This window comes from Xiphophorus couchianus, chromosome 12 (assembly GCF_001444195.1).
Source record: "Xiphophorus couchianus chromosome 12, X_couchianus-1.0, whole genome shotgun sequence".
Lineage (NCBI taxonomy): Eukaryota > Metazoa > Chordata > Actinopteri > Cyprinodontiformes > Poeciliidae > Xiphophorus > Xiphophorus couchianus.
This window is the reverse complement of record NC_040239.1, coordinates 2,777,461-2,801,571: the sequence shown is the minus strand read 5'-3', so window position 1 is coordinate 2,801,571 and position 24,111 is coordinate 2,777,461. Positions and strand designations below refer to the sequence as shown.

At 37.7% G+C, this 24,111-nt stretch overlaps 1 protein-coding gene across 1 annotated transcript in view; it reads right to left on the bottom strand.

Annotated features, from left to right (window-relative positions):
* Window positions 1-1,224: 1,224 nt before the first annotated feature.
* smarca2 (SWI/SNF related BAF chromatin remodeling complex subunit ATPase 2) overlaps window positions 1,225-24,111 on the bottom strand; it is a 40,326-nt gene continuing 17,439 nt past the window's right edge. The window contains exons 17-34 of the mRNA XM_028032940.1: window positions 23,732-23,798; window positions 23,539-23,649; window positions 21,643-21,885; window positions 21,308-21,421; window positions 20,136-20,240; window positions 19,775-19,861; window positions 19,385-19,431; window positions 17,892-18,058; window positions 16,430-16,593; window positions 15,675-15,902; window positions 15,228-15,305; window positions 14,370-14,588; window positions 11,351-11,574; window positions 5,258-5,363; window positions 4,856-4,957; window positions 3,754-3,880; window positions 3,176-3,309; window positions 1,225-2,614 (exon numbers count right to left, since the gene is read on the bottom strand). Coding sequence (XP_027888741.1) covers window positions 2,579-2,614; window positions 3,176-3,309; window positions 3,754-3,880; window positions 4,856-4,957; window positions 5,258-5,363; window positions 11,351-11,574; window positions 14,370-14,588; window positions 15,228-15,305; window positions 15,675-15,902; window positions 16,430-16,593; window positions 17,892-18,058; window positions 19,385-19,431; window positions 19,775-19,861; window positions 20,136-20,240; window positions 21,308-21,421; window positions 21,643-21,885; window positions 23,539-23,649; window positions 23,732-23,798 — 2,359 coding nt within the window. The 3' untranslated portion in view covers window positions 1,225-2,578. The remainder of the gene's footprint in view (window positions 2,615-3,175; window positions 3,310-3,753; window positions 3,881-4,855; window positions 4,958-5,257; window positions 5,364-11,350; window positions 11,575-14,369; window positions 14,589-15,227; window positions 15,306-15,674; window positions 15,903-16,429; window positions 16,594-17,891; window positions 18,059-19,384; window positions 19,432-19,774; window positions 19,862-20,135; window positions 20,241-21,307; window positions 21,422-21,642; window positions 21,886-23,538; window positions 23,650-23,731; window positions 23,799-24,111) is intronic.

Here is a 24,111-nt window from a genome sequence, read left to right as displayed (position 1 = left end):
GAGATCAATTAATTAAAACAAATTCTGAATTCAATTTGGGGTTTTTTTTAAGACTAAAATGGATTTGGAAAGTTCTCCAGATGTAAATAGCTTCTTTTACTACACATTAAAATCTGATGCCAACTGCTTTCGATCCAGTTCAGGTGTGAACTCTGATAAATCAGGTATGATGCGTCCTCAGCTGCCCTCCGATCTGAAAGAAAAAACAAAACCATGAGGATTTTCCCCGATCATGCGTTAAACTGATAGTGAACCCTGGAATCCGGAGGGACACAAAGCCCTCTCCCAGCTTTCCTTTTAAGCTGTGCAAGCGTTAGCACCGATATAGCGCCCGCTTCCCACCTTTGAATGCACCAAACAAACCGGACTCTTTAACAACACGGGACACCTGGCCCTTTCAGATCACAATCCATGAGTCATCAGGAGGCGAAAAAAAAGATTCCTGATTTTATTTGGAGTTGGACAGATCCCCGGCGGTGGAGGCGAAGACAAAGGCTACAGAGGGAGAGCAGGAATGGGCCCTGGCACCTGACGTCCCGGCTACGCAGACGAGGATTAGCATCCACTTTGCCCGTCGTTTCCCGGCTCAGGCCTGAACCAACACCTCGGCACTTCAAAGCGCCGGATGAAAAGGAGGCCATGGATGGTCACTGGCTTAGAGAAGCTCTGTTTAAAATGGCAGGGATAAAAAAAGGAGGCTGGTTTTTGATGTGCCGTGGAGAGCAAGGCTCTTCTTCTTCTGCTGCCCTGCGATGTTTCAGTTTCAGCCAGGAGCAGTGGGAAAAGTTTCTGCGTTTCCATTATGAATGACTGCAGGCGTTTGTCAATGTTCTGCTAATGTCGAAAAAACCAACAATTTCACAATTATGGTGTTCCATTAAATAGAAAACACAATTAAAATAAGTCACTAAAAACATGCCACAACATGATCCTCCTACCACTTCCTGTCTTCTTCTTTGTGGTTTCCACCAGTAGCAACATCCGGTTGTTGATCATGTGACTCGCATGACGCGAAAACTGTGTTTCCATTGCAGTTTTGCAAGATAAACCAATTTTATAGTTAGAAAATACTTGGTAAAATTTTGACTTTTTGCAGTGTAAAACAACAAAATTCTTAGAGCTTCACCTTTTGAATTGAATCACTTTTCAACAACAGTAATGTATTCAACCTCCCCACACAAATAAAACATCAAATAAAAACAATAAAATACTAAAAATCACACCTTTTTGTGCAGAAAGTCATGAATATTTATTTGCTCGGGTTATGAGTTTACAACCACAAGGACACTGTGCAAAGAAAGCAAACACCAAGCCGCGCTGACGGAGCGCTTCACGGACCGCAGTGAGAAATCTGCATCAGGAGTTCATGCTACAAACACACAGAACGGAGGCGGGAGAACGAGGCACACACACACTAGATGAATAAATCAATACACTTAAAAATATTCTGTTCATTTAAATTCTGCTTTAAATGTAACAAAAGGGGCTTTTATTCCTTTCAGAAACCAGAGAGACGCCGTTTAGTTTTCATGCAACACGTGTTGAGGAGAAACATTTCCTTAAAGATGCTGGAGCAAAAAAATTAATAATAATAAACAAACCGTCTCCCCACAAAGCTGCTGTCCGTTACAATGCAGTGATTCAAAAAACAAACATTTCTCATAATAAACAAGGAATTGGAAAAAGTGTTTAATATTTTTAAAACTATCAGAATATAATAAAGGGAGGAGCTTATGAAACAACATGTAATAATGTTTCCATTCAGAAAATAAAAAAAAAAAAAGCAGACTGCATTTCTAACCGTCGGAATTTCATGTTTCAACTTGAGATATTTGATCAACTTTAAAAATGGTTTTATGGTTGTGGCTGTTGGTTAACGTCAAAAGAGAAAAGTTTTTTTTAATCTTTTATTTTATCCACTTTCACCTAAATAAAAGTTAACATCAGCACTGAAGGTGGATGTTTCAATATTAATATTACTGACTTTCCAAGACAATTAAAACATTAAACTAAGAGAACTGCATAATCCTAAACAATTAGCAGATATTTGATATTTACCTGGAAAAAAAAAAAAAAATAAGCTCGGTTTAAGTTACTGCATTTGGGAAAAACAGGATTTTTTTCATTTTAAATTTTTACCATTTCAAGGACCAAAATATGGAGAAAAAAAAACAAGAAAACCTTAAACTGCTTTTTTCTCCCCATGAACGTAAAAAAAACAAACTTTCACTAATATATCAAATTTTATTTGTCCTATATTAAATGTGGGGAATATTCATATACTTTAAGATGAATTCATAAAATGACCAAATGTGCGTCTTTGTTTTTCATATAGAATTTCTTCTGTGCCAGACATAAAAATATACTAGAAAACTCTAAAAAACAAGATAAGAAGCTGATTGGTATTGCTGTAAGTTACTGATTGATTAGTAATATATTTTAAAGTTGATGGCAGTGAAGATAAAACACACTACAAACAAAATCAAAGAAAAATGCATGAAGCTCGATAGAAAATGAAGGTATTGTTCTTTTTTTAAGCGCAGCATCCTCACGCTGCTGCAGCTGCTGCTGGTCCTCCTCAGTCGTCGTCGCTTTTGCTTTTATCCGACAGATCCTGCAGGAAGAGAGAGCCGCCAGTCAGAAAGCAGAGGAGAGAGGCGTTTGTGTTTTCAACTTTCAGCTGAACATCAGAGGAGGAACTCTGGAAAGACGTCAGACTAGAAATCCTTCCAGGTTTTCGTTCGGTATCAGTGCTGTCTCCCATGCTAGTGGCTAGCTTCCAGAAGCTAACCGCTACCGTTTTAAGCTAAGTTTTCCTTGGATTAAAGCGCCTCCGTCCTGCTGTTCCTGGATGAAAACAGCGAGGCGTAGCAACGGAAACATTTGGTTTAACATTAAAACTGGTTCACACGGTGTTAGCCTCAAACATCCTTTTTCCATTTCCTGGTTTGTTTTTTGACCTAAGGTTTACACAAATGACACTGAATGATACCTTTGACTTTCTTTTTACCTGAAATGTAGATTTTTGTGCGACCCGCTGTGAGAGCAGCGGATGATCTCAGATGGCAAAGAGATTTAAACCTCCAATAATGAGAAATGTACCAGAGCTGGAGACAAAAGCGTCCCAAAGGTGGACAGTTCTGCCGTAATCCCTGTTACATAAACATAAACCTACGTTATCGTCCTGGTCGTCGTCGCTGTCGTCGTCGCTCACCACCGGCTTGGCCTTTCCGCGGCTTTGCCTCTTCTTGCCTTTGTCGTGGCTGCGTCCGTCCCGACCCAGCTTGATCTTCACTCGCACAGACTTGGCTGGACAAAAGTTGGAGAACAGAACCAGGGTTAAGTATCGCTTCCAAACTGCAACGACTGTGCACTGCAAAAACACAAAATCCTACAAAGTATTTACAACTAATGTCTAGTGTAAATATCTTAGTGCACTCGAAATAAGATAAAACTAACTTACAAGTAATTTTTCAACGAGACAGCTCTGAATATGTCCTTACATCTGTGAACAAATTAAGGCTTAAAAAGGTTTTTAATACATTAACATGTAGAGTTGTTATAACAGGTTTCTTTTTCAGTTCAAAGTGTATTTTTATTTTATATTTTATGTGTTTTTTCCCTGACAGTTTGACAGCTGCAGCGGTTTGGTGTTTTCAGTGGGAAGGCACCGAGTCGACCTCCAGCGGTGATTTCTAATGAGATGACACGTGTGTGTGTGTGTGTGTGTGTGTTTTAAAGTCTGTGTGTTACCTTCGGCCTCTGAGTCATAGTCGTCATCATCATCCTCATCGCTGTCATCCTCGCTGTCTTCGTCCTTGGCGATCTTATGTCTGGCACTCTTGAAAACAGACTGGAGAACAATGGAGTCCTCGTATATCTGTTATTAAAAAAATAAAAATGTCTTTGAACTGACGGTTAGGAAAATTATTTAAAGTGGCGGCAGCGGCCGTTTCTCTGCAGAGGCAAACAGACGGATCCCTTTGGGAGCAGAAGGCTCAACTATAAATGGTGAATTTTAAGTTGTTAAAATGCATTTTGGGAAGAAAAACATTTTTCCCTCCATCTTATTAAATAACAAACACAATCTGCATGTGTGAAAATATAAAAATCCCCAACAAAGGATTCAAATTAAGTCCAAATTAAGTCAGTGCAAAGTGATGAAATATTAAGGCAGTTAATCAGATTAATCGATTATTGTCAACCAATATAAACTGGAGTATACAAACTCATAAATAGGCCATTTACTGAAAGAACAACATATTGAGCAGCAATTAAGCCACAACTGTTCAAAAATACACACATTTTATTTAAGATATTAAAAAATATTTGCAAATATTTTTACAAAGAAGAAATCAGCAGGCAGTTTTAGGTTCACCAAATTCTGTAAAAAAAAATGCTACTTTGTCTCAGTTTAGACAATAAAATGTTTATTTTCTTATTCAAAAAACTTAGTTTACATGAATTTGAAATGCTAATCAGCTCGTCTCAGTACAAAAAACAAAACAAATAAATGTAAAAATACTTTGTTGCCATGTCCAACTGTCCAAAAGTAAAAAATAAGACAAAATGGGTTCATATGAGGCATAGTTTGGTCCAGAAGACAATATGATCCGTCGTCAATTTCAACACAAAGCACACCAGAAAGTACTAACGTGTCAAAAAAGGATAAAGATGCGGCATTCTGCCACAGACAGACCGTCCAACAGAAAGACAAAAGAAAACACTATGAATGTCCCCAGAGTGAGACTCGTTCAAAGAAAAGTTTTCTGCAAAACTCTGAGATGGAAAACTGCAGAGTTCATCTGAAAACGTGGGGAGGTGAAGGATTAAATAGAGAAAAGGCGTTTTGTACCTGGGATCCCTCCAGGTTGAAGGTCTGTGCGTTCTGACAGAGAAGCATCACGTCCTTCTCAAGGTCGCCCAAACTTCGGTATTTGTGGTTTCTCACACGTTCCTGTTATCGGCAAGGAAAAGTGTTGTGTTTTTTTAGACTCTGAGTTATCTACAATCACACTGAAGGTCTACGTTTTCTCATATTAATGAATCTTAAACCTACAAATAATTATGATCAAAGCTGCTATAAAACTTCCTAATCACAGGAGAATTATTCAGAAACAACCAATCCCCCAAAAACCATAGAGATATTTATGTGGTACCCAACATTTCACAAGGCAGGTGGAGATTAAACAAAAGCCTTTTTTAAACCTTCATCAGGATCTTATTTTTAAGTTTGGGCTGATGTCACTCAGCAAACCTTGATCTTCTTGAAGTCGACAGGTTTTCTGATCAGCTCGTAATATTCTGGCAGTTCCTTCCTGGACGGCAGCTGCACAAACACCTCACTCAGCTGCCTGCCTGACCTGGAAACACAGAAAATAAACCTTAAAACTGGGATTCACAGGTCAGAGAACAGACTTTAAAATACTGTTGTTAGTTTATAAACCTCTGAACGGTTTAGCACCACAATACATTAAAGATCTGCTGTTGTTCTGTCAACCTTCCAGACCTCTCAGGTTCTGGTTCTGCTCTGCATCCAGAACCAGAACCAAACATGGAGAAACAGCATTCAGCTTACAAACAAACTTCCAGAAAACTGCAAAACAGCCGAAATACTGAGTTCCTTCCCATCTAGACTAAAAGCCTACGTGTTTACAGTTCCTTTTGAAACACAATAAGTGAAGCATTGACCAACATTTTGATGTGTATTGATGATTTCGATGATGGAGCTCATCAAAATGTAACGTTTGTTGCTGGTTTCTCAATTGTTGACTGTCTGATGGTTTTATGACTTTTTATTTTTGTGCTTTTCTGATGTAAAGCACTTTGAACTGCCTTGTTGCTGAAATATGCTACATAAATGAACTTGATTGATTGATTGTTTGACTAACTCGGAAAAATTCAGCTTTCTATTGCTGAAATGAAGAAAAGTGGATCAGCACATAAACAGCAGAGCCGTCATAAAGACCAGAAAGATAATTATGACACACAAATGTAAAAAAAAAAACAACTAGAGCAACAACCAATTTATGGAGGGCAGAAATATATAAGTATGTATTAATTATCAGATTTGCAGGTTGACAGACCATTTAACTGAAGCGATTCAGTCCATATACAGTTTTATAATTAGCAACTAATAATAAAAGTCCCTGTTTTATAAAGTTTAAAGGAAAAGGGAAGAACATATTTGCAGTTTATACATTTAATTTTTATTAAGCTCAGTCCTGTTCATCTTGCAGACATCTACATTTATTAAAGTTGAAGTTAAAAGGCTGTAAAACCAAGTCCAACATGTTGGCAACCCATGAATATTTATTTGCCAGCTCATGTACAAGCAAAGATTACAAAGGTTGTTTACTACCTGAAGTTTCCCCAAAGCTAATTTCCCCAGGAAAAGAAAGAAGGGGGAACAGATTTTAGAAGTAGGCGTCGGAGTTTCCTCTTCCACATTCATCTTGTAAACAGACACACTTGATTGCTTCTGTCAGAAATGTTTTCACCCACAAGTTTTCAATGCCAACAACACAAGCAGCTCCAAATCTGAACCATCTGCCTCGAAGCGTTGACATGACCGCTTCTCTGGCGGTTTGTGCCAGGAGACTTCCTGTTGTCATGTTTACAACCAGCTGAATTATTACTTTTCCAAAATTTGATACGATCTTAAAAAATGGACCGGAGTTTTTGACTTTAATCACAACTTCAACAGCACAGATGGGATCAAAATAAAAGAAAGAAAACAAACCAGCAACTCTTTCATCCACTCAGGCAGATGTCTTCTCATGTTTGTCCTGGTTGGATAATGCGGCTAATGAAGAGTCATAAAACGATGGTGTAGGAGGGTTTGCTATTAATCTTCTTAATGACAATCTGTTAGTCGAGTGAACTCTCTGCTGCTGCGTTTGGATGTTTGCTGAAACGCCTGCAGGAGTTCTGGAGTGTTTTGCGATTAAAGCGACACCCACACTCCAAGTCTCCCATCAGAAAGTATCACAATGCAGCCAAAAAAGTTTTTTCCCCTGAAGATTTTATTTTTAAAGTCAGAGAAAGCAAGAACTTCCATCACTGGTGACAGGAGTCTGCTACATCTCTATGGAGGAGTTTTGGCCAACTCTTTGTTGCAGAATTGTTTGCAGATGCCACAACATTCTAATCAGTGATGGGACTTAAAAATGTGTTCCGATTTAGTTACCTCTGCGACGTACTATGTGTGTAAAGTTGAAAATGTCTGCGTAAAGTGGCAAGATGTGTGAACTGCAATCTGCCAAAATGACAGATAGGATTCTGATTTTTCCTTCACTGTCATATATATATATATATGTAAAGCATTTTTAACATCTGACGGTAAAATAGTCACTAGATTCTGCTATAAATCAAGTAATGTGCCTGGAAATATATAATGCTCCCAAGCTGTTATGTAAAGTCAACTTCTTTGAGCGTTACATCATGCTCTAATGTTATTCCCTCCTCAAAATATACCTGGAGTGTTGCTTTGACTGTTTCATGCTTGTTTAAAAAGTCTTTTGGCATTCAGCTGGGCAAAACGACTGGGTAGACTTAGCTCCGCCTTCGAGGCGCAGCTCCTTCAGACTAGCCAGGAGCAATTGGCAAACACCTGGTGGAACTGCTGAGCTCATTATAGGAGCTACTTCTCAGAGCAACGCAGGTAAAAATGTAGTTAAAGGGTTAAAAGAGGAGCCATGTTGTGAAGACTTCCTGAAGGCGGAGTTTCAGAAAGAGCAGGAGCTTCTTAAAGAAACAGGGGCCCAATTTAAGGGCATTAAATCAGGAAGTCGAGCTTCTTTTTAGTCATATTTGATATATGTAACATTTTTATAACAACTAAAGGTAACAGTTGTATGTGCAAAAAAATGGCGCAATATGCCTGGAAAACACATAATAAAAACGTTTAGATATAAAGTCCTGCAGTCATAAAAATAATTTTTTAGTTCAAGTATTTATTCATATTCTGCTTTAATCTCTTTGTTTTCTAATTAGATGGAAACCAAAATGTTTATTGCATCTCTAATCTTAACAAACAAGGTTAAAAATATATAATATGAACGCCTCAGGAGTCTCAAATATCACCTAACCCCGTAGTCTGATATAATCTGTAAAGTTCCCCGGATGCGGAGTCAGGAAAAATATCTTCAGATGTCTGCCTCGCAGTGTGACGATACCATGAATGATTGCAATTCCTAGAAACCTCAGAGCTGCTTGGTTTGTTTATTTACGGCTCTTGATGCGAGATCAGGAAAACAACAGATCCCAGAACAGTTCTCTGTAGGTGTGGCGGCTCTTTATCTGCTGAGATTTCCACGCTGACAAACCTTCATGTGAGGAAATGAAGCTTTGTTATTAGGCGACAGTCATAAGAGTTTTATTTTTTACCGTTTCACACAGTTTGGAGGTTGTTTTATTTATTTGGATGAGAAAAGACAATAGTCTTCAGTTTGGTGCTTTGGTCTCAACTGTCCCACTCTATTCTTTGTTATTGAGACAGGCCAACATATGCTTTGAGAATTACAATCAACGACAGACAGAGGAAGGAATTTGACTTCTGGGTTCATAAAAAATATCCAGTTTAATCGTATTTGAGTGGCTTTTCAGCTAAAAGTAAAAACCTGAACATTACTACAGGTTCAGCCCGCATGAAAACTGATTTTTTTGTTTCCTATAAGTAGAGATTTTTTATGGAGAGGCACTAATTAAAGTCTACAATCAGGATTATAGGAGGACCGAAGGTTTCTCTGGTTTTTCTCCTGCAGCCTGAATGAAAATTCGGCCGCCAATAAAGCAGCAAAGAGTCAAACTGAGACTGATTCAAGGAAAAAGATTCATCCTTTATTGAATGAATTTGAAAGAATCCCAGTGTGGGCCGATCTTTTTATTACGACTGAATCCTATCAGGTTCTCCCAGGATGTGTCTGAAAATAGGTTAAAATTGAAAGGATTAATAATGAAGACTTAATCCAGAACAAAATGTATGGTGGTTCACTTGGCACATCAGGAAGCTGAGATTAAATTATTAAAAATAAAATCTTTCAGATGTACAAAAATAATTTTGTCTTTTCTTGGTTTGAAAGTAAAAAATATATACTGTTCTTTTTTTTAATGGGGCACTACTATGTATTTTCAAAGCAGATAGTGGCATTTTATAGCATAATCAAGTAACTATGTTACCATCAGTTGTAATTAAAATGCTACATATATCAAATATGGCCTAAAAGAAATTTGACTTCATAAATGGATGCCCTTAAATCTTTAAGAACTCCTGCTGTTTCTGAAACTACTCCTTCAGGAAGCCATCACAATATGGCTCCTTGTTAACCCTTTAACAACGTTTTCAACCAGCGTTGCTCTGAGAAGTAGCTCCTATAATGACATCAGCAGTGTTTGCTAATTGCTGCTGGCTAGTCTGAAGGAGCGGAGAGGGGAATAGCAGAGGAGGGCTGTTCTGTGAGACAGAAGGTTGGAAACTGCAGCTCTGAGGAGGAGCTTCGTCCTAGAAGGCGGGGCTACATCCACCCAGACGTCTTGCACAGCTGACTGGTTGCCATGGAGATTGAAGGATTTCTCAAATACGCATGAAAGAATCAAGGCAACACTCCAGGTTTGTTTTGATGAATAACATTAAAACATGGTGAAAAAAGAAAGATTCTACATAATACTGCCCCTTTAAAATCAACAAACTGATCAGTTTTCATCTTTCCAGCTACATGTAGCAACGCTGCAGACAAACATCACAGCTGTTGACTTTTCAAACATTTGTTGGTCATTCTATTAAAATAAAAATGTTGTCATATTAAAATTTATAGTTTTATTTTCTGATGAAAAGGCTTTTCTGCAGTGCCAAAATCTGCTGCAACAGAGTTTGAAATATTAGTTCTGTGAGAAAAACTTTGGCTACTTTATAGAAATATTTTTTTACAGGCCTCATATTTCAGAGCTTCATGGAGTTTCCTCGTCTTCCATCAGAGTCATTTTGACCATTCACACAGCTCAATGCACAATCAGTGTTTTCTATATGGGCAGTGACTGACAACGCTGTACACACACACACACACACACACACACACACACACACACACACACACACACACACACACATTTACCTGCTTGTGTGAACAACTGGCTCGCCTTTTTTCAATATGTTCATTGATATGGCGACAAACTCAAACCAAATGGGTTGGACCAAATCTTCTGACATGGAGCCAGCACAGCAGAACCAGAGGCGGCCCGGCGTAGCGCCGACATGGTGGACGATGATTAAAAATGTCTGTTGGACATGTCCTTTATACGAGTCCTTTCAGAACCATTTTGGCTTCAGATTCTGTACCTTCCTATCATCTCGGACCAGGTTTCCTGTTCTAACCTGACAACAAGAAGGTCTTTTCATTCACACAACTGATGCTTTCTCTTTTTTCAGTTATTACAGCAAGAAACTAGCAACCAGGCTGAAATCTGGCTATAGTGATGGACTCTGACCTGAACCTTCAGAGCCACATAGTGACAGCTACAAAGTCGGCCTTCTATCACCTGCAGAACATTTCCAGGATTAGAGGACTAAAGTCTCAGCCACATCTAGAGAAATACATAAGCATTTATCTCCAGTTGCATTGATTACTGCAACAGCGTCTTCATAGGTCTGCCTAAAAAAAAAAAAAAAAAAAAAAAATCAATCAGCTGATCCAGAACACTGCTGCTGGCGTTCTGAGTAAAACCACATAAACCCAGTACCAAAGTCCTTCCACTGAGAGAATAGACTTTCAGATGTTAGTTTATAAATCACTGAACGGCTTAAAGATCTGCTGTTGTATTTACCTTCCAGATTTTTCAGGTCTTCTGGTTCTGGTCTGCATCCAGAACCAGAACCAAACATCAGTCCAAAAACATGACTGTCAGGTTAATTGATTTCTCTAAATTCTCCTTAGGTGTGTGTGTGGATGGTTGTTTGTCCTGAAAGCATGTGTTGCCCTGCGATGGACAGGCGACTTGTCCAGGGTGACCGCGCCTGTCGCCCGAAAGGTTCGCTGGAGATCGGCACCAGAACCTCTCCCGGCCCCACAAGGGACAAGGGTGCTGGAAAATGGATGGATGGATAATTGATTGTCCAGCGACATTTGTTGTCATGACAGGCCGAATCGTGAGCGGGTTTTCTCAGCTCTATTTATTGTAATTGTTTAATTACTGAAACAATTTATGGTCCAATAACCGGTCTAGCATTATGCGTATGTTAGCATTTGTTTGGATTAAATTTGTTGGTGGTGAAGAGTGTGGTCTAAACAACGTTTTCATGTCCCTGGGTTGTGTTTTGTTTTTTAAAGTGAAGCAGCTCTACAGAAAGCCGTACCCATCTCTGTAGTTGATGACCGTGTCGATGATGGTGTTCATCTGCTTGGTGAGTTTGGGCGGGTTGGGCGAGAGCTTCTCGGCCGGCGGTCGCCCTCGCCTCTTCTTGGCCTTCATGCCGCCATCGTCTCTGCTGGACGAGTCTTTGTCCTGACGTCGTTTGCGTTTACGCTTCTTCAAGCGGATCTCCTCCTCTATCTCCTCCAAGTTCCCGTCCTCAATGGCCTGAAAGTCAGAGCAGAGCAGAGACCGGGTTTAATGTTACTTAGCCTCAGCAAGTACGATAATGATAACAAATGTTGCTGGATAATAAATAGTCTCAGACGTTACTGTGATAAATGATGATGTTGCTGTTTTGAGACCATCTTCAAGTAACATAATGGTAAGATTGGCATAATACCAAATCAAGAACACATTCTCAAAATCAATCAACTATAAATTCTAATAAACATTTAACACTGGAGCTGGGAGACATTTTAAATATCCAAAATAAATAAACGAAACAACAAATAAAATTAACTATAAAGTCTCGGTACACAAAACTGTCGTTAAAAAAATGGAGTTAGTTGAGACCAAAACACCAGACTGAAGAGTTTTGTCATCAAGTTTTTGGTAGAAAGAGAAAAAGAATAAATCATGCAGAGATGTCATAATAATTTATTTGTTTATTTATGTGGATATTGAAAATGTTTTCCAGTTCCAGTGTTAAATATTCATTAGAATTTAAAGTTTATTAATCTTTGAGAATGTGTTCTTGCATCATTTTGCCATTATTACCATTTTATTACTTAAAAATAGTCTCAAAACAGCAATATTATAGTTTATCAAGATAACTTCTGGGACAATTTATCGGCCAGCAAAACTTTTTTATCATGACAAACCTCGGTCACACAACCAGTTTATCAATATTTCAGATATTTAAAACAAAAAAATTAATCGATTAACTAAAATGGAACAATTAAATCATGATGTTTATTCAGTCGTATCATCCAGCACTACTTTCGCTCCATGAAACTATACATTTTTTCGTTATCTCTCAGGGTTCTATACACTTTAGTTTTTCAGAATGGAGCGTTTTTGCCTTGTTTTTAAACCATTAGACGTGGAGTTGAATTTGCGCCGTAAACCCAGATCTTCTTGTTTGCGTGTCACCTTGTCGTGATGGTTTTTGTTCTTCTGCAGCACGAACCAGCATGTCGGCCAACATTTTTCTTCCTCTAATGAGCGTTTGTTTGAACCACAGCTTACACTGGTCTCAACATCCTGTCACCTTGGCCTCAAAGTGTCTTTGTTCTAATTCCGTTTATCCCTGAAGCGTCTCAGCAACTCAATAAAATTGATTTGCTGAGCTTTTGGTGTTTCTCTGGAGGAAAAGTGTTTATTTGTTGTTTGTAACCAGCGTCCCACAAAGCTAAACTTCTAATTATGTTCAAAAGTTATAATTATATAATATGAAAGCAATAAATAGCTTCAGCATACATTTACAAGTGGAGAATTTAAAGGGATGCAGTGTTTTTAAAAAGTAGTTTCTGCCAACTAAGCGTCAGAAGCTCAGCAGAAGCAAAACTGAAGCAGGACAAAAAGAAACAACTTGACTTTCTCTTGTTTTTCTGTAAATCAGAGAACATTTAAAACTGGCAGCACAGAAATCAGATGTTTCACATTTCTGTTGCTCCAAATAAGAAGATCAGAGTGGTAGAAACCAAATCGATTGTTTTTATCTTTAGCAAAATATGAAGGGTGGTTGAGCACCGACTGGAGTTTTCTGGCCTATCAGTCTTTGTTTTGTCTGAAAAGTCGCTAAATAAAAGGACAGGGCCTGAATTTCAGAACTTTTCGGTATATTTACAGCACATAATATATATGACATGAGTCATTTTATTACGAAGTATTTCTACTCGTACTAGAGTAAAATTTCTGGATTCTCTACCCACTGAATGAAAAACAAACATCATAAATCTACCAGACACACACCTGCAATTTTTGTTAAAGTTCAGAAGTTTTCTATTGAAAGAAAATAATTTGTTCTGCCTGATTTTATTTTTTATGAATTATTGTCATTTCCATCCTTAAAATATCAACATTTCCACTGAATGGTGGAAAGGGGGCTAGGGTAATTTTTAAATATTAAATGATTGATAATTTGATCAGTTTCTCAGTACCCAAGTAGACCATTTACCTAATACTTTTTTACTCTTATATTAAAATATATTGAACATTAAAATGAAAGTAAAAAATGTTGGGGAGCAAACAAACAGTAACAAGTGTGAAAAAAGTAATAGTGGCAATAACTACTGATCATAAATAAGAAATAATGTGTTTGTATTTATAAGTGAGTGAATCAAAGCGGAGGAAGACGCTTTCTGTTGTTAAGCTAAAGAAGGCGCCCACCACCCCACACAATGACTACTGTAATTGATTCACATAATTAACAGGAAACAAAAGATTGTTCCAGCTCTTCAATGAATAACTTTAAAATTAAACTGCCTTAAAAATAAAATATTTATAGCAAAATAAAATATTTAGTGTTCCTTAAAAACAGGATTCTGTTGCAGAGCTGTCCCTATGTGAATCATTAAAAAATATTCAAAGAAATACAGTAACAGCCAGATAAAGGCATCAAAACAGAGAAATGTTTTTTGCAACACTAATCCTAAATTTATAATAGCTGGGTTCAAGTTAGAGGGAAAAGAGCTCTAATTTACTATAAATACCATGTATTAAATTGTTAAATCATTGGCTGTAATTATATAGAAGCCTTCAGTAAAATAATAAAAGAAAAACAGATGTTGATTTGAATGATTATTATTATTATTTACATTCTATATTGTAAACATATATTGCTTTTTCAAATAGGAAAATCTAAGCAACTTTGCTTGAGTTTAACTTTATATTTATGTTCCAGTTTGTCAGGCATTTTGAGTTTTTAATTGTGATTTTTTTTAATTAACATTTGGTTTAATTAATCCCAATGTTTGCAGGTTTTGTTGTATAAATCGTAAATGATAGAAAGTTCTTACTCGCAGCCACTGTTTCTCGGTCAGCGCGTCGCTGTAGTCCACGTCCCGCCGGCAGCGCGACCCTCGGCCAAACATCTTCTCCTCCTCCTCCTCGTAGGTGAGCCTCTCCACCTCGGCGTCGTCCTTGATGATCCACGACGGCAGCTCGTCTTCTTCCATCAGACGAGGCTTACGCTTTGGGTTCCGGGCGTCCTCGCGCCGACGGTCCATGTCCATGCGCTACAGCACCACAGACAAAGGAGCAAGAGGAGCTCATAAGAAGAATGAGAATTTTTTGGAAAACTAAACCAAAAAAAATCAAGGTGAAGAACTGGATCTGTGTAAAAAGATATTGCAGGTTGTTGTTTTTTCACTTTGTTTTACATTTGATTTTATATATTAGGGAAAAAGGTTAAGTCATGTTAATAAATCACTTAATTAGGAATAGTTAGGTAACAGAGTAGGCTATAAGAGCTCAAGCTTGAGTCTAAAGAACGTCCAACATTAAATAAGAAACAATTTCATTACACTTTAAACCATTTTTGAATATTTAAAATAGGAGTACACAGATTGCAGTTTTTTAGACAGTTGTTGGGTTTTTTTTGTTCTGAAATGTCACCAAATACAGCTGGGTTGGTAACAGCAGAGTAACTATTGTTAACTGAAAACATGCAGACACAACCTGGTGGGCCTGGTCGATATAGAAAGAAACCAAAATGCCAAATGTGAATTCCACTGAAGTTTGCAGCAATCAGGTTGTTTTAATGCAAACTGACGTCTCTGTGCAGTGTGTAAAGAAATGATGAAATGTTCCTAGAGCTGACAGATCATCAGTGTTTCACAGAATGACATTTCAGTAAATGTAAATGAATTTCTTACCATGAACAGATCAAATTCGTCTTCATTACGAGCTATCATCTGGTTAAGCGTTTCATCATCAGGGACCTCGTCTTCATCCTGAAACAAAGCAGAAGACGTAGTCATCAGGACGATCACGGACACCCATTTAGGATTTAAAGTATATTTACTGCCAGACAGAGAAAAACTCAAGTGTGCTGTTCAGATTTCAAGTAGAAAATAAACAGCTACGGTTGGATTAGAAGGCCATAAAAATGACTGAAGGGTAAATTATTTGCACATCAAAGAGACATTGAGCCAACAAGGATTTAATTAAAATTTTCCTGACGGATAACACATAATTTACCTCAAGAGGAACAATCAGCCATTTATTTTTCTTACAATTCCAGCACTTAAATGACGTACTCGGGCCGGAGGATGGTGTGTGGGATCTGAATGATGAAGAGCATCAAAACGCAGCTTTCCTACCTCGTTCTGCTCCTCATGCTCTAAAATGGCCTGCAGGAAGGCGCGCCGCTCGTGGCTGGAGGATTTCTGGTCGAACATGCCAGCCTGGATGACTTTCTGATCCACGTTCAGTTTGTATTTGGCAGCAGCCAGGATCTTCTCTTCCACGCTGTTGACGGTGCAGAGGCGCAGAACGCGGACCTCGTTTTGCTGCCCGATGCGGTGAGCCCGATCCTGGGCCTGCAGGTCCTACAGTTACAGGAGAAAATGTCATTAATAGGAAGTTGAAGGCATTTACACTGCATGCGTCTCTGCTGCGCTGCGCTGTGAACCCAAGAGGTGGCTGAGAAGGAAACGTGGAAAATGAACCAAAGTTCAAAGCAAAAGGACCAGAGTTTGAATAATGCAGACTAAATAGGACTGGTGTGAATGCACCTCGAAAAACAATGAGTGTAAAACCTTCAGACACCATGAGAATGTACTTCCTTCAAATAAAAGACAGATGTTTTAATCCTAAAAATGGATGATTGAAAGAAAACTATGTTTGTTTATGAATGTATTAATCAATTTCTAACAACCATATTAAGTCATTTACTAAATTAGCTTATTACTGACACAAAAACATTGAGAGAGTAAAAGTTTCTTTTTATAAAGTCAATGATAGGAAACATTGTCAAAAGCAAAAACATGATTTTGCGCAGACTGTAAAGTCAGACACACCTTCAGAAACAAACAATAAACGGCTTATTAACACGATTATGTTCTGATGGACGGACCTGGTGCGGGTTCCAGTCACTGTCAAAGATGACGACCGTATCGGCGGCCTGCAGGTTGAGCCCCAGGCCACCGGCTCTGGTACTGAGGAGGAAGATGAAGTACTGGGACCCTTCCTCGTTAAATTTCTTTAGGAGTGCGGCTCGGTCCTCGGATTTGGTGGTTCCTGAAAACAAGGATCTTGTTATTGCTTTAAAGATTTACTTTATTTAAACTGAAGCAGAGAATTACAGAACATTTCAGGAAAAAAGAAATTACTTGCCAATAATTTAATGAGCCAATTCTTATTGCTTTCCCTCATTGCAGGAATGTTTGAGTGTATAAAAAATTACAATGGAATAATTGAAAACAAAAATATGAATATGTAATAATAATAAAAGAAACATACAATCTTTGACATACATAAAGTATTTGATTGCACTCCTCTATATATTGAGATCTATATATAAATATATCCTGGCAAAAGCAAGAATATGTTGTTTTAATTATTTACACTAGTTACAATTAGGCTTATAAATTTATTCACAACTAGCAGCTAGGTCTGTCGCAAGAAGCAATAAATCAATTAACCGCAGGATAAATAATGATAAACTAAATAATTTACTTTTTCTTTCTTTCTACGAAAAGCTGGATGACTAAAGTTTTCAGTCTGGCGTTTTGTTCTCAACTAGCCCTTCTATTGAAGGCAGTTTTGTTTACAGAGACTTCCAAATTAATTTTATTTGTGGTTTGGGTTATTTATTTTGGGTTTTTAAAATGTCGTCCAGTTCACGTGTTAAAAGTTCATTAGAATTTAAAGTTTATTGATGTTTCTTGTAGATGAAAGCCATCTTGCTAGGTATCAGTAACTAACCGTCATGGCAGTTGCTATGGAGTTGCTATAATAACAATAAACAAGCCACGAGCTTAGAACTAGCTCTTTTGTTTCCATAATCTGTCTTATGCGGATCGATCCTGACAGCAGCCATATGTTGACATAAATGTCTTTTGCACATTAGTCAAGAGTGTCAACACACGTTCGTTTTGTTGGTCTCGAAGCCGTAGGTTGATGCTTTACTGCGCTGGTGCTTTACTGCGCTGATGCTTTACTGCGCTGGTGCTTTACTGCGCTGATGCTTTACTGCGCTGGTGCTTTACTGCGCTGGTGCTTTACTGCGCTTGCCTACTAGGAAGGCACGGATCACTTCAGGTCAGACTTGTGGAAACTATGCACAGGAGTTGTTAGTATTTGACTGGTCAATTATGGATTATATCCAAACTAAAGAAATTTTAAATTGGATGTGATCCAATTTAACTAACTAATTGGTCAATTAATTAGTTAATTAATTAGTTCACTAATTAACTCTTGTTAATTAACTCTGGTTAATCAGTGAACTAGTAAAGAGTCCTTTGCACCACCTTTAATGCTCGACCAGTAAAATACCGGCTCAGTAAACTCAGTATATTTCACAGGTGTGATCTTACCATCGAGGCGTAGATACTGGAAGTTGCGATAGCCGAAGTAATCCTCCATGATCGTCATCAGAGACGTCATCTGGCAGAACAGCAGGACCCTGTGTCCAGTGGCATGGAGCTTTGGTAGGATCCGATCAAGGAGCTCAAACTTCCCAGAAGCTCTGTACAGTTCATGCCTGATGGAGACGATGGCGTTAAAAAAGATTTACCTGCTCAGCTGCTGTTTCTTTGTAATATAAAACAAATAAAAAAGTTTTGCTAAGAAGAAATGTGGTGAGCAGGCGCATCATTAGTCCTTTGGTGAATGTGTTGCCACATTTTGGAGAAACGTGATGATATTATAGCTACTATGCATAAATATGTATTGGCTGGGACTTTTCAACTAGCTAGTAATTAATATATTCTCTGTTAACTTCAACAAATAGTAACAACATTACACAATTTTACATATTATTTGATATGACTATAACTACTTTTGATGATTTAAGAATAGTAGTTACATAACAAAGGCACATTAATTCCATCTGATTTTGTGAAAGGAGCTAATGTGTTAGAAAATATTACATATATATTTATTTTGTCTCTATAAAGGTTGAGAGAATTGGGCCATAAAACATCCTTAATCCTTTTGTAAAACATTCACATTTAAATAAAAACATATAAATATTAATAAATTTACATTTACAAAAATTTTGGATGGCCATACAGGGTTGATTTGTATGAATGTGACAAAAACATTAACGATAAGAAATTATACTTTAACAATCACAGGTCAAGCAAAGAATCACAACACAAAAGCCATAAACATTTAATACAGAATTCATTTTTCCAGACTAATCTGATTAGGTAGTTGGGTTTATTTTATTTTCCAAAATCCAAAACTGTTTGTTTTTTTCTGCAAACTACTTAACTCCCTCACAAATAAGGGTTCAGAAAAATATTTATATGTGAATATAATTACACATTTTATGCTTTTTTATTTGATCAAAAAAAATAATGTCATTTGAAAACAGAGTTTCTGTTTTACAGTCACCAGATTAAAGAATATATTGATATGTAGACATATACAGAATCACTTGATATGTTTAGGGTGTCCAAGAAAATAAAGAAATACTAATGAAAACTAATTCTGGACGACAAAAACACTTTGAAATCAGCAACTAAGTACTAATAAAAATACTTACATTTACAAATGAAACAGACAGACTGTCTGTGTTTCGGTTTTTAGCAAACTGGTTAAATAAAGGCTCATTACAGATAATAATCATATAAAAACATAATACTACCACTAATTAAAACAAAACCCTGAGCCATACTGTAGAATATGTCTGGTCAAACCTACCAAACCTTGTTAAAACTCTGAAAAGTTCTAAAAGTACGGCTACATTTTCACTCTTGTGCTTGATTGAGCCATCTTCTTTCACATTCAGTGCTTTTTAAGTTAGATGATGAAATGAGCTGTGGCGCAGTAGAAAAGAAGGGCTCTTTTATGTGTAACTTACCCATTGATGATGCCATTCGGGTAGCCCAAGTGCTCAGCAAAAGACTCCTGAATCAAAGAAAATGTCGGATTTTCATTAGAAAAAGGTGTGAGGTCCTCAAAAGAAAAACAATATCTGAGAAGAGCTTTGAAAATACATCCCAGAGCATTTTGGATTACCTTGATCTAAACAATGAACAAAGATAACAAACCAAAATGTTCAAAATGGAAGATAATGATGTTTTAACGAGAATCTGACGACAAAACTACACAAACAACTCCAACTTCTAAGACCTCAATAATCTACAGTAACCCAGACAGCAGACCCTGCTTGGAGAAAAACTAAAACGGTTATGAAGGAGTTGAACTCGTGAAACATCAGAAAACATGTATTCCTGTCAGCAGAGCTCACCTCTATGTGCTGGAACATGTACGGATGGTTGCAGATCTTCTTCAGCTGCATGATGGTGTTCATTAGAGTCTTAGCTCCGCCTTTGCCCTGAAGAAAATAAAAATATTGTTACCCTTTGTTGTGAATTTAGCTAAACTAACAATGACAATAACCAGCAGTAACTGGATTTCTGCAGGTTCCATATAGAACGAGTTTCACTTTTGGATTTGAGTTACTGAACTACCTGAACTTTGAATGAACTTTTTATATTTATTTTGTATTTTATCAAGATGCACGTCTACACATTAGGCTGAAAGTGTTCAGAAGAGGTTCCTTTGATGTAAAAACAGCAGGAAAGCGTCATTATGAGGATAAAAGTCACCTTCTTGTCTTTCTCCGAGCCGTCGGTCAGCAGGATGCCTTTCTGCATGTGGCGGTAGAGAACCCTCTGGATCGCAGACATGTCGCATTTTATGACGTATTCCACCTGACGAGTACAAACAGGAGGGATTGTCAGCACAGCAGAGACTTTCTGGCTCAACGGCATAGAGAGAAAACAGTAAACACAAAGTGAATGAATGGAAGGAACCAAAACCGTTATTTTGACAACTTCATGAGGCAGTTAGTTCACTCTGAAGCCCAAGACTTGTGTTATTTTCCCCAAACTGCACATTCCTTATATGGTGACCCCATCACTGTTAGTAATTAACAGCTGCAGCTGACAAGTTGCACATATCAGCAGTTAGAGGCTGACAGCTTTAGTTTCCCCTTGAAGTGGAAAAGTGGCACTAAAAGGTCAGTAAAGAGAAAGTTCATTCAAGAGATTCAAATATGATTTAGAAGAAATGAAAATCCTAAAGGTGCTGCTTTAGGATCGCTTGCACCAGCACACCAAAACATTTCATCACCATAAAGAAGAGGAGGAAAACAATGATGAAGTTTCTCTGTTGAAAATATTTTCTCCAGACTCAGAAGGTTTTTTTCACCACTGATGTCAGCCAGCTTCAAAGAGGAGAAACGCATCCATTGTAAACTCAATGATGTCTGAAGCTGGGTTTGAGAAACGACTTCAAATAGGGCTGGAAAACGTGTCACCATTTAAGCGTTCCAGATCAATACAAATAGATAATTATTGATTAGTTTTTTTGTTTTAAATATCTGTCATAGTGAAAAAAGAGCAGAGATTAACTAGAGATTGAGTGGCTAAAGCCTTTTCTCTGCCTACATGACCCAGAATGCCGTACAGTTCCGGATTGAAGTTCAGTGAAATTATTGAACATTCTTTTCAATAATTTTATATTTACCAATAAAAAATAATAAAATTAAAGTTTGGGGATTCTGAGCTCTGGTCAATGGACCATCATCTCTACAAGTCAGAGATTTAATACCCTTAACTGTCACCCTATAAACGCTAACATGCAAGGCAATGGATCCATGAGGACAGCAGTCATCACGACAGTTAAGGGGTTAAAAGTCAAGCAGTAGATATATTATCTGACATTTTTCATGTCATAAACAGAGTCATAACAGCAAAAGTCAAAGTAAACATCTCACTTTCTCGGGCAGCTGAGACTCCACCTCCTTCTTCAGCCTGCGCAGCAGAAACGGGCGCAGCACCTTATGCAGACGGCGGATGATCAGGATGGTCTCTTCCTCGTTAAGGTCAACCTGAAACAGACGAGAGGCAGAACCTCAGAGACCGGCCTGGCAGCTCCCAGCAGTTATACTTCCTTAATAGAAGAATAATGAGTCTGTAGCCACAGTTCAAATAAAGGAAATTGTGCAAGACATTTTAAAAGGAAAGCTGTTAATTTAGACCCATTTTTAAGGTTTTTCTAAGCCGTTAAGAATACTGCAACAATTAGAAGAGCAGCAGTTTAACCAGTTACCCTCTCTCCAGTCATGGCGAACGGCGCGTTGAACCACTGCTCAAAGGTGCTGCAGCTTTTAAAGATGGTGGGCAGCAGGAAGTTGAGCAGGGCCCAGAGCTCGGGCAGCTTGTTCTGCAGCGGCGTCCCGGTGAGCAGCAGGCGGCGCGGAGCCACGTAGTGGGTGTTCAGCACCTGGGTCAGCTTACAGTGGTGGTTCTTCATGCGGTGGCCCTCGTCCACGATCATGTACTTCCAGCGGATCTGGGTGGAAGAAAACACCGGCGGTGGAATTAGAACTGCAGCATCGTTAAAAAAAAACTCCGAAACAGCAGCGGTCAAGCGAACTGAACAGAGGAAATATGAATACTTTATGGAAAAAAACAAAATTATTCCATGGCATCAAATTTATCCCTGCTATAAGTTCTTTGCCTTAACTAATAAAATACCATATTTTCCAGACAATACGCTGAAATCTTTTCATAGTTTTCAGGTTAGAGCTGGACAAAAAATAAACAACAATACATATCACAACAGACATGTGATCCATATCAATAGATAATATATCTGATAGAATATTTAATATTATATAAATAGAATATTCACTTAAATGGGATCCAGAACCATGCGGCTTTCAGGGAAATGTAGACAGAAAAAAGACTTTGTCTGCTAAACCTCTCACAGCAAAGTTGGTTGGTAACTTAGTGTTTCAGATATTTAAAATAATAATAATAATCAATATCATCTGATATACATCACCTTCCTGACTCATTTTTTGACTAAAGGGACTTATCGTCTGGAAAATACAGTACATGTGATTTCAGTTTAAACAAAGAAAGCTTCTTCAACAACATAATCAGGTTTGAGCTACCAACTTTGTATGTGGCTAACTTTTTTCTTCTTAATATGCTGTTTGTTTGTTTTGTCTTTTTTTCCCCAACAGAAAATGAACATGGGTGGAAAATAAAGGGAAGACAAAACAAACAGTGGAGATGTTCTCACACACTTCCGTCCATCACATTCTGGTTTCTATATAGTGTCCATTTCCACCATCTCTGTTCAAAGGAATCAATTTTCATTCAAGAATGTCAGATTCTCCATTTAATAAATCTCTTCCATTGTTCCTCCTTGGTTAACTCTCTTTTGAGTCAACCAAGCCTTTCTTCACTTATTATCTGTGGCTAAATTAAATTGCTAACAATTAACCATAGAGGCTGAGAAAGAGCCCTTAAGAATCCTCAAGGCTGCTATAATCCCTCTCAAGTTTTTCACCACACTTTTTCCTTCCACTAAACATTTTAGCTAGGATGAAATAATTTTAATACAACCAGTTTCTTTAGTATTGACCTCTTTTTTAACAGAATGTCTGCTGGACAACTGAAGTCAGGATTCTCCTCCATTAACCAATGGAACCATAAAATACTGTTTTTGTATCAAGTTATTTTTACTTTTTTATGGGGTTTGCATTAGCTGTAAGCAAAAATCATCAGAAATAAATGATTGAAATTTATACTTTTGGAAGTTAATAAATTTGTAGAATATATAAATTTTTTTTATAATTTTCTGATCTTTTTTAGAAGCACCTTTTTAAGATGTAAATGTTTTCCACGTTTCCATCCATCAAAACTCCTGCTCTCATTCTGAGGGACATCAAAGCTCTGATTGAAGCCAAAAGTTAAATATTGCAAAAAGAGACTGATGCTTTTAATTTTTTTTAATGCTGCAAAGCTCATTATTTCATTCAGGACTTATTTTGCAGCATTTTACAGAAATAAAAATCAAAGAAAAACAACTGAATATAAAAGATTTCTTTTTAAACAGAACCAAAGAGTGTGTTTTTTTGAGACAGAGATGTGGTGAGAGCTTGTAAGTTCAGAGCGGTTTCAGCCAACGGGATGCATCTTTGATCTCTTTTACCTTCGCCAGGATGTGTTTGTCCTTGATGATGTATTCATATGTCGTTATGAGGACGTTAAACTTGCCGCTGCGGAGCTGAGGGACGAGACCCCGACGCAGACCAGGAGTTCCCTTAAATGGAAAAGACAGAAAAAAATAAAGTTAGCAAAACAAAAACAGCTCAGGTGAAATAAAACAATAGATTTGATTTTACCTTGTAAGCAATTTTGACCACAGAAGGAGCCCATTTGTCAAGTTCATAAACCCAGTTGGACAAAGTCCTGAAAAAGAGCAAATTAAATGTGTCAGCTTTAACTTTCATTACTGGATGGTGTGAACCCGGAGCACTCAAAGCGTCTGTCTTCAAAGGCAGCAGCTTAAATTACTTTAAGAGCCACTTCGAATCCATCATGTGCAAAGATACAGGAAGGAGAGGGGAGAGATACTCGAAGATTACTGCAGAGAGGATCGGCGGTTTTATCAAGGTTCAGAGAAAAGTGTAGACATCAGACAGAAGAAATCCTCCAAGATGGTCGGAGGATTTCAGCTGACATTAAGACATTTCTAACAAAAGGTTTTATTAAAAAATTAAGC